This window comes from Phytophthora cinnamomi (genome assembly GCF_018691715.1).
Source record: "Phytophthora cinnamomi strain GKB4 chromosome Unknown Contig2, whole genome shotgun sequence".
Taxonomy (NCBI): Eukaryota; Oomycota; class Peronosporomycetes; order Peronosporales; family Peronosporaceae; genus Phytophthora; species Phytophthora cinnamomi.
Window position 1 is genome coordinate 1,451,210 of NW_027150935.1, and position 10,457 is coordinate 1,461,666.

The 10,457-nt window shown below is 54.8% G+C and overlaps 3 protein-coding genes across 3 annotated transcripts in view; 2 read left to right on the forward strand and 1 right to left on the reverse strand.

Moving 5' to 3' along the window:
- Positions 1–386: 386 nt before the first annotated feature.
- On the reverse strand, positions 387–689 carry IUM83_12366 (Macro domain-containing protein; the record flags this gene model as incomplete). Its single annotated transcript, XM_067936987.1, has 2 exons — positions 387–426; positions 517–689. 2 exons carry the CDS (start codon positions 687–689, stop codon positions 387–389), a joined length of 213 nt encoding a protein of 70 aa, XP_067800132.1.
- A 1,895-nt stretch (positions 690–2,584) lies between these two features.
- Positions 2,585–3,859, forward strand: IUM83_12367 (Immunoglobulin-like fold; the record flags this gene model as incomplete). Its single annotated transcript, XM_067936988.1, has 3 exons — positions 2,585–2,815; positions 3,118–3,719; positions 3,793–3,859. 3 exons carry the CDS (start codon positions 2,585–2,587, stop codon positions 3,857–3,859), a joined length of 900 nt encoding a protein of 299 aa, XP_067800248.1.
- Positions 3,860–7,665: 3,806 nt separating this feature from the next.
- Positions 7,666–10,457, forward strand: part of IUM83_12368 (Titin) — a gene marked incomplete at both ends in the record, with an annotated part of 46,908 nt that continues 44,116 nt past the window's right edge. Inside the window, one exon of the mRNA XM_067936989.1 lies at positions 7,666–10,394. Coding sequence (XP_067800234.1) covers positions 7,666–10,394 — 2,729 coding nt within the window. The remainder of the gene's footprint in view (positions 10,395–10,457) is intronic.

Here is a 10,457-nt window from a genome sequence, read left to right on the forward strand (position 1 = left end):
GGAGTCCGGAGACCAGTGAGTCTGGAGTTTGACTTGACTTCACTATGGCGGGAGTCCGGACGATCTTGAGCAGTCTTCCTCGGCTCTCTGTCTGGACTTGCTTGTGCCTTTGCTCTTCTCTTGTGCTCTTCCATCGCATGTCTTACGGGTCTGTCGCTGGCCGGGCCACTGAGCAGAGACTTGAGCAAATTTTCTGGAGCCGCTTCGTGTCACAACGATTGCGACTTTTCAAGATCCACTTCGAATTCGCGCGGCAGGACTCGATTAGCGACTTCCTTGCAGGGCACCCCGGCGTCGCCGCCGCGGAGCCTGTGGGTCACCGGCCCCGAAACGACGGGACGTTGAGACCGCAGCCCGCGTGACAGATCGCGACTGCAGCACCTGCCCTATGACTGCAGGAACTCCTGCTCGACGCACCTGCGCCGCCTGGCAGTCCAGTCCCAGCCTCGGTCTCGAGTCGGCAGCGCCAGGAAGCGCTGCTTCAGGTCGCGCTAGGCTTTGAAGTGCGGAGCCAACAGCTCCGACCAGAGGGAGCTGTCCTGCAGATAGCCGTGCAGCTCCGGCGCCGCCTGGACGAAGTGCAGGACGGCATCGAGCGTCGACAGGTCGAAGCAGCGCAGGACACAGTGCGCGACGTCCTCCACGGCCCACAGTTCCATGCCGCTCGACACTGGCGGGGGCACCTCCATGCTGGATGAAACTTTGAAGTGGGTTGGAAAGGTTCAGGTGGCAAGAGCGTTATCTCGCGTGGGCAAGCAGCAAGTTCATGAAAGCCTGTGAACGTAGTAGGCAATACTAGTAAGATGGTGCTTGGAGTAGAATAAAGCATTCGCACCTGACCTCATCATCGTCGCTGGTGCCACACGCCTACAACTCCCCGTCTCTAGCCTCTATTTTGGCTCTGGGCTGGATGCGGGCGCTGAAGAGTCGCTATTTGCTATTTGTGCGGTGGAGTTGCAACTATTTGGTGCTGGTAGCAACTGATCATTCGACGGTTATATTTCACATTTGCTGCTACATTTGCTGCCACGGGGTGGAGACGCTCTAAGGTGCCTCGATAAGGAACAGGCAACAATTGATAATCCGCAGCAACGCATCCACCTCTAGTTGCACCCACAACCACTGAGATGTACTGGTTTAGCAAGATGTATTTAACCGACCACCTCGCATCCTTCACGATTCCGCCAATCAGTACGCAGAAACCGAGCCAAGAAAAATCTAAGGTCGAGAGCGGGAATTCGAAGGGATCCCACGACAACGACAGAGCGCGTGAAAGCTAGGTTCGTCGCCATCGCCGAGGCTTGAGTATTCACGATCAGGCATGCATGTCTGCATCATTAACAAACTTTGTTTCGCCGCACACGATCTAGGAATGGCGAATCTCTACAAAGTTGGTGCGCTCAAGGCCGTTGAGTGGAGTGCAGAAGACTGGCGAGAGTTGTTGGCCAAGGCCATCACGAACTGTTGCTTGCACTCGACCTTGGTAGCGAAGACCGACTTGAACTTCATCTTGCATTAAGTCAGTATATTCTAAGTTGTCGTATGACGAGACAAACCTTTAATGCTAAATATATCTTTATCTTTTCGTACATATCAGGTGTTCCTTATCGAGGCACATTACTGTACATGTATTGCGTTCAGGGGTTGACAGTACTGGCACATTTTCCTTATTGATCTACCGTGGATCGAGATATCTGCTCGATCGTCACGTGAGACTGGTGCGAAACGGCGCGATCTTGGGCGTGGCGCGCACGAAGCTGAAGCGGGCGGAGGACCATTTTGGCGGGCGCATCATTTGAGGACGTGTTGGGTGGACGATGAGGGAACAAACGCAAATTGCGTTTGTAATAATCCGACTGTGCAGTACAAAACAGTAAAACAGTAGCAGTATTATTACTACTGCAATCAGTAGTTTGCGTAGTTTCGTGCCATCTGCTACGATAGTACTTAGTAGTTTCACCCCGCCGAACGTACAGTACTATTTTGTACTGCCGAGAATCACGCGGATTGGAAGAATGGACGCCATGGAAGAATGGATACCTGCATTGGCCGCTTGGGCCGTGATCTGCGCATGTGAGGCTCACTCGCTCATTCTCCAATCTTCTTCGCAACCGCCAGACAGCCATCTTACGTTCTCAATGCCCAAGTCGAGCTCTCAATGGCCCTGTCTTCCGCCTGAGGTGTTGATATGGGTACGCTCATTCGAGTTGTTTCTCAGTTCACGGCTAATTGTTTATTGTATAATATATCGCAGCTTGACGAATAGTTGCCTCCGCTGCGTCGATATCATTGGCATTACCGCGCCAGCTACTCATGAGCCAGTCACGCTGCTAAACTGACGACCAAGCCATCGCGTGGACGTCTCGGTATCGACTCCTGAGTGCTCTGCCGTGCGCGTTCGAAACAAAGGATCGCCTGGTGGCCGCATTCACCCACCCACCCGCACGTCGTCGCCGCTCGAGTCTTCATGTTCCCTCTTGATGCATAGCCCTAAAGCTCATGCAGGTTTAGGTGGCGCGCTGGCATTCCAGGCGCATTAGTCGATTCAACCCCGAGCAAAGCAGACAGACCGTTTCAGGCTGCTATGGCGACGAGCGCGCGTTGGCTGCCGGGCGGCCACAACGCTGTGGTGGAGGTGCAGTGCCCGCCGTCCCGCTGGGAGTGCTGCTGGACGGCGACGACCTGGATCTTCCCGTGCTCGAGGGCTTCGCGGCAACGCGGCGCCATGGAGGCCAGCGGCTGCGTGACCGTAGGTAGCCTGCTGCTGGCCGTGAACGAGCACGACTTCGCGACGCAGGACTTGGGCTTCCAGGAGGTGGGGCAAGTGTTGCGTGACACCCTTTTCAGAGATGCAGTATAGGTTCACGACAAGTGGGAATTTCGTCAGTCGACCGGCAGTAGTTCGGTAGTAGTATAGTACTACTACTGTAGTAGTTATGACTCCTTGATTGAAGCTACAAAATACTGACAAAGCAGCCCCTGCGAACCACTTACAGTAGCCGAGTATTCATGCAGCGACGCAGGCCTCGATGCACTAGGCCGCGCACTGCAACAGGCTTCATCACTAGGTTGTTGTACGTGGCGCTGCTGCTGGTCTCCGTCGCGGTGCGCGCCCAGCTGTTCACGCCCGAGGACGTGCCCGGTCCGCCCGAGAAGGTTCTGGTGTCGCCTGCCAGCAACTCGGCGGTGCGCGTGCAGTTCTTCCCGCCGCTGCACGTCAAGCCCGAGGGCGTGAACGGCGCGCCCGTGCTGGGCTACCGCGTGGAGCTGGCGCGCCGCGTAGACGAGGTGCAGACGTTCACGGTGGCGGCGGACGGGCCCGTGCTGGCCGGCGGCTACCGCGTGACCTTCGCCAACGCGCGCGGCTCGGCGACGACGTCGTGCATGGCGTGGAACGCGAGCGCCGTGGAGCTGGAGACGGCGCTGGAGCAGCTGCCCAACGTGGACAGCGTCGGCGTCGCGCGCTCGCCCTACAGCGCGGCCAAGAACGGCTTCGTGTACACGGTCACGTTCGATGGCGCGTACCTGGTGAGCGGCCCGCAGCCCAACACGCTCGTGGGGGACGCCACCGCTTGTCAGGACGTGCAGCCGCCCAACCGCGCGCTGTCGTTCGAGGGCGCGCACGTCACGACGGGCGTCCCCGGCTTCTACCCGGAGGTGTGGGAGGTCGTGTCCACCGACTCGGCCAACGCGCAGGTGCTGGCAGGCACGTTCGACCTGTCGGTGGGCATCACTGTACCTATGCCATCTTTGATTTTTTGTTTACGTATTATACTATTCGGAGTTTGTTAGAACTGTGCTTGCTGCTCCAGGCGAGTTTGTCATCGAACGACATTCAGCTACATTCACGCTACATTAGGCAACACCAGCGTTACCCAACATAAGTTGCACCCCTGGTCATGCTGGTCATCGTGCAACTTACTGTTAAGCAGCACGAAAGCAGTAAAAGAAACAATGTAGACGAGGCAAAGGAAGTTGCAAGGCAAACAAGGAAGCAAGTTGCAAAGGCAAGCAGTGCTCGGCAAGAAGGGCGCAAGTACAATCGCCAGCGCTGACCTGCATCAGGAGGGTTAGCGCTGCTACTCAGCGTGTCGATGGCGTGCTGACAACCAGATATCGTGCCTAGATTTGGAGAGCGTTGAGGGCGTTGGCTGTGTGTGCGTGGCGGCCACCTCAGCAAAACAGGTGGTTGAGCTTTCCTCATGGATTTCTCAAGGCCCTCTCGGTGAGCGAACATGCTCAAATCCGCGGTCCGCGTAAATTTTCAGCAAATCTCTCTCAATTTACTTAAACCGGTGGAGCGCACAAACTAGACTTATCGCTATGTTCGGGAAAAAAGAACGAATTTTAGTTTTACTCACGACCGGTTAATTCTACATTCACCCAATCAACTTCCAAAATAGAATATTCATCGAACTACGAATCAAGCGGGCCCCTAAAGCCCGTGAACCAGTGCTTCATTAAAAAAACGCAAAACTGGACGAGCCAATCAAATTACAGGTAGGCAAAATACATGTAGAACCGTAGAATTGTATCGCAGCGTAATTAAGACATTGTAAAATTCGACCTCTGATTGGTTCATGATATTTGCAATTTGCCACTATTTTGTGGCTTTTTGTCAAATCTCTACATTGTTGAAGTATTGAAATACGTGCTCAGCGACGGCAATGGTGATGGTGTACCGTGTACAACCATGCAATCGACGGCAACTGGCATGGTCGCAGTCAGCGAAGAAACTTTGAAGCTTATACTGTATAAGCTTCATATAAGTTATACATGTATTATGCATATACATTTACTGTTGTACAGTATTGAGACTCTGAATCAGAGTCTCTCTACGGTTGTGCGGACGAGCAGACGTGAACACCATTCTATCGAGTCTGGTGAACCGGCCGGTACTGCATGTACCGTAGCTGGTGGCAACAAACGGGAGCTGCTGGTGAAAGGGGCACAAGCGAGTGTCGTAGATTGTGAAAGGCGTGGATATGACTTTGCCTCAGCCCTTGGCGATGATTTCCAAAGACCTTGGAAGGTATCTAGCCAAGACTACCTACTGTACCAGTGAGTCACACGGGGCCGCAATCACAACTTGCAACAAACGTATCTGGTCAACTTCTTCAGATACACCTGGTATTATCAATGGGATGTGGTCGAAGTCAGCAGCTCCTTCTCTCTGGTGGTAAAGCCTTCACTGGAGGACCCTCTCATCTGTTGCACAGTACATTTGAACTGTACATGTAGATTATACATGTACGTTGTAGAAGGCTGCTACAGAGAGTATAGAGGTTATACAAACCCATGAAATATTACAATTCGCATAAGACCTCATGTTACAAGGTGGGTCATCACTGGACTATTCTATGTGGAATTTACAGTGAGCAATTCGAGGTTTAGGTTAATTTTTGTCCCTGAGCTCTCTCACAGTAAAATGACAGTTGCACAAGGTCTCTACTGTTGTATTATGTATTATTGTATTAATCATATGCATATACATATACTAATACTTGCATACTATAGTTGCCGAAGGAATACAAGAAGCCTTGAAGCCTTAATATACCGCGCTTTCCTCGCCAACTTCCGACATGAGACATTCTTAGCCACTAATCGAGTAATTCAGTACATTTGCATCTTTGTCCACACCTGTGCAAAGCTTTGCTACCTCGCAGTCTCTATTGGTCCGACCTTTCCAGATTTGCCGGGGAGTACTATGCCTCGACTTGTCTCTTGAAAACGCAAAATGAATCGTTGAGAACGAAATTCGATCTCACTAGGAAACTGATCACTCAAATGATAACATCTAACGACGAGAGAAAACAACAAATCGTTGCAAAACACAATAGAGTATGTGTTCTCTGGTACTTACGCCATACCAAACAGTGTCCGGGGTACAACTTCGGGCACCATCTAAACCAGACTGATGTTTGACATGTGAACGGAGCTGCATGAACACGAACCGAACCACACGCTATCATTTAGTTTGCGTAGTCATTGCGGCGATCATATTAATAGCGAGTGAATCGGGGGCGAAATGGTACCACTCGTTTTTACACCTCGTTTTTGTTGAGTCATGAATACATATGTACACGCTCTAATACATACGTAGAGATGTGTGTGAAACGCGTGCTCAGTACATGGCTGTAGCAATGCCCCCGATCCTATCTTTTATCCTGTCGTAGTGGATGCTGCAGCACCTTTGCCTGATAAGCGTGGGTCGATGCCATACGTTAGGTTCAGTATCCGTACAGTCGAGTCAACGGCAACTCCCAGGCTCTCGGCGCGTTCTCGTTCGGGTAGCTCTACGACGAGCACCTCATTCTTCAATTTTCCAACCTACCACCAAGAAACTCAATTAACAACGATGAAGTTCTTCTTTCAGGCTGTGGCGGCGGCGGTTATGCTACTAGCTAGCGGGACTGACGCTGCTTGGGAAATCTATCGACTGAGCGAGACATTCGGCGAACCCCACGGCACTTTTTTTTCGGACACGAGCTTTGCCATCGCTGGACAAAGCGTGCACTCCGTCACGATCCGCACGGGCGAGCGTGTGAATGGCGTCGGAATCGACGTTACTAGCCCGGACGGGAAGACGAGGAGCAATCCGTTCCACGGCGGTAACGGCGGCAACCCGCAGACTCTCACTCTGAAATCTGGTGAACGCTTCCAGTGCTTGGAGGCGCACTGGGGTCAGTACCATGGTCGTACGCGCATCCGGTTCATCAACGTTACCACTACTAATGATAGGTGGATTTGTGGCGGTACCCCCACGACCAAGACCGGAAGGGTTTGCGCACCGGCTGGTTTCCAGCTTGGCGGCTTTGCTGGTTCGTCGGGTGTGGAGCTCGATCAGGTGGGTGCCGTTTGGACCATGAACTAGGCGCGGGTCAAGTTCCTGCTCCAGTGCATCTGAGTAGCGGGCTTCTCGCACGAAGTTGAGGCTACTACCGATCACCGATGGCGCATGGAGATCAATTCGTGTACATGTAGCGAGCACCAGCCCAACTATCCCAATAATTGACAGTTTCCCGTCTGATATCAGTGTCTTTAGCTCTTCGAACGAAAATATGCGATCGGTACGAGCGCTCGAAGGCAAGTGGATTAGTACCTTAGTGGTCCACAGCTTACAGGGAGTAAGGCTGCCTATCAGCGTCTGAGGCTGCTGTGTGCGGTACTGCATTATTCGTAAGTGCTTCTCCAGGTTGTGCATGAGGCGAATGCAATCAGTGGCAAACGATCGCAAAATAATCCCTTCTTCCGTTGCGCGACGCGGCTACATTATTTCTAAACCTGCCCACTCCCCGTTTCTAGCCAACACTTGACGTTTCTAACAAAACTGGTACAATACCACTGCATTATTTCTAAAGCTGTCCACTCCAAAACAAGACGTTTCTATCCAAAACTGGTACAGTAGGAAAATTAATATTGCGTTTGTTCCCCCACCGTCCACCCAACACGTCCCTCAAACGACGCGCCCGCCAAAATGGTCCTCCGCTCGCTTCAGCTTCGTGTGCGCCACGCCCAAGATCGCGCCGTTTCGCACCAGTCTCACGTGACGATCCAGACGAGGAGAGCAGATATCTCGGTCCACGGTAGAGCAGCCGAGCATTCATGCAGCGACGCAGGCCTCGGTGCACTAGGCCGAGCGCAGCTACAGGCTTCATCACTAGGATGCTGTGCGTGGCGCTGCTGCTGGTCTTCGTCGCGGTGCGCGCCCAGCTGTTCACGCCCGAGGACGTGCCCGGTCCGCCCGAGAAGGTTCTGGTGTCGCCCGCGAGCGACTCGGCGGTGCGCGTGCAGTTCTTCCCGCCGCTGCACGTCAAGCCCGAGGGCGTGAACGGCGCGCCCGTGCTGGGCTACCGCGTGGAGCTGGCGCGCCGCGTGGACGAGGCGCAGACGTTCACGGTGGCGGCGGACGGGCCCGTGCTGGCCGGCGGCTACCGCGTGACCTTCGCCAACGCGCGCGGCTCGGCGACGACGTCGTGCGTGGCGTGGAACGCGAGCGCCGTCGAGCTGGAGACGGCGCTGGAGCAGCTGCCCAACGTGGACAGCGTCGGCGTGGCGCGCTCGCCCTACAGCGCGGCCAAAAGCGGCTTCGTGTACACGGTCACGTTCGACGGCGCGTACCTGGTGAACGGCCCGCAGCCCAACACGCTCGTGGGGGACGCCACCGCCTGCCAGGACGTGCAGCCGCCCAACCGCGCGCTGTCGTTCGAGGGCGCGCACACAACGACGGGCGTCCCCGGCTTCTACCCGGAGGTGTGGGAGGTCGTGTCCACCGACTCGGCCAACGCGCAGGCGGTAGGAGGAGGCACGTTCGACCTGTCGGTGGGCTTCGAGGGTGTCTGGGTGGCGGCCGCCCCCGCGGTGACGGCCACGGTGAGCGCGGGCTCGAGGACCGCGACGACGAGTGCGTCGATGCTCGGACGCGTGAATCGAGGAGACCGCGTGCGAATTGCAGGAGAAGAGTTCCGGGTGCACGCCACCGCCCCGTTCACAGACACCAGTCTGCCGCTGGATTCGTACCACGTGCACGGTGCGAGTGGCGCTCCGATTCAAGTCATGGACACGGCGCTGGGCAATGTTCAGGTCGCGAGTGGATCCACGTCGGTGGTCACCTCGAGCGACTTTACCAGTCGAATTGCAGGCGGAGAGCAGATCCGAATCGGCACCAGAGACATCGCCGTGGCGAGTGTTAGCACTGGTTCAATTACGCTGTCGAGCGCGTGGCCAGACACTTCCAACTTGCACGTGACGGCGTACGTCCGCAAGAAGGCGACGGTGAGTGTGAGCGCGGAGGCGGCCGAGATGAAGCGTGCACTGAGTGCCTTGCCTGGAATTGGGTCCATTGACGTCTCGCGCGTTGGGCCCTCACTGTCGAATGGATATCACTGGTACGTCACGTTCCTGTCGCTGGACAGCACCTGCCCGACGTCCCCGTGTTTTCGTGTCGATGAAACGACGGGTACTACGAACTTCGTCGATGTGTATGGCGCTACCTGCGCTACGTGCTCAGTGACGGCGTCGATTGTGAAGGATGTTACGCAAGTCACCACCTTAAGCGCGATCGACGGAAGCTACGCAGGCAGCGCAATTGTAGCGTCTCAAGAAGTTGGAGGAGTGGTGCCTGAAGTTCAGTCGATCTCCACGACAGCAAGTGCAGACGACATCAGCGGCTCTTTCCCGGTGAGCTTTCAAGGGGCTGGTGGGGCGGTGATCAATTTTGACGATACCGCAGCCGATGTTCGGACCAAACTTCAGGACCTCTCGACGGTTGGGCGGCTGAACGTGACCAGAGCGGACAATGCAAACTTCGGCGTGACGTGGACAATTACTTTTCTATCCAATATGGGGGACTTGCCCCTGCTCGTTGTTGGTAATACGCAGCTGCTGAAAGGGACAGGGGCTAATGTGGTTGTGCAAGAGGTTGTGAAAGGCGTGGATGTGCCTCTGGAAACAATTATCGATGGACTGGTCCCGGGCCAGGATTACTACGTGCGTGCATTTGCCCGCAATGAAAATGGATACGGCGCGAGCACAACTGACTTGCAGCAACGCGGGCGAGGCGCGTTGCCGCTTTTAACTTCCGTGGCAACTTCTCCGGGTGCGCCTGGCATCACTGGGATGTGGCCGTTGTCAGGCTCGCAGATGGAGCTTCGTCTCTCCAGCCCAGTGGCCCATGGCGATCCTGTCTCGAAGTACTTGTTTGAATATGCTGTAGGTGACTCGTTTGGAACTCCTGCGACCAAGAAGGTTTCTGTCTTTAATTCTCTCGAAGACGACATTGCTGGGACCTTTCGCTTGCAATATGGTGACGACATCACTTCGATCATGACAGTGGAGACAACAGCTAGCGCTCTTGAGAGTGCCTTGAATAGCCTTTCGTGCTTGCGGCCAGTGTCAGTCACACGCGCACTGTATGTGCTTGCAGGAGGAGCGACCAATGGCGTGACCTCGTTTGACGCAAACGCCAATGTCCTCACCACGACAGTCTTGACAGCAACTCAGTGCACACTGCTGATTAAAGGTGCAGCTATTGATGTTGGGGGAGCTCGCTTTACAGTTCAAACGCAGCCAATAGTGGGTGACTCGAGTATCAACGTGGAGCCTGGACACCGAGTATTGAGTTTCAACGCGGCCCTCCAGCCTATGGCCGTACTCAATTTGGACGACTCGGGCAGTGCACATGGCCCTTATGGCTACGTGTGGACAATTTCGTTCGACAACGATGCTGGAGACGTTATAGATAGCGAATATCCCGGTCTGCAGCTACTTTCATCACTGACCTCGGTCGAAACAGGTTCTGCACTGACGACTGGAATTACTGCTGGCCAAGCTGCTGTCCTCGCTACCCACTACGGCTACTTCGAGATCAACAACGACGAGCACGTGTGCGATACGTACGTTGTCGGATCGCCTTCGCCGGTTCAAGTGGTGCAGCTGTTCGGCCCTACGACAGCAAC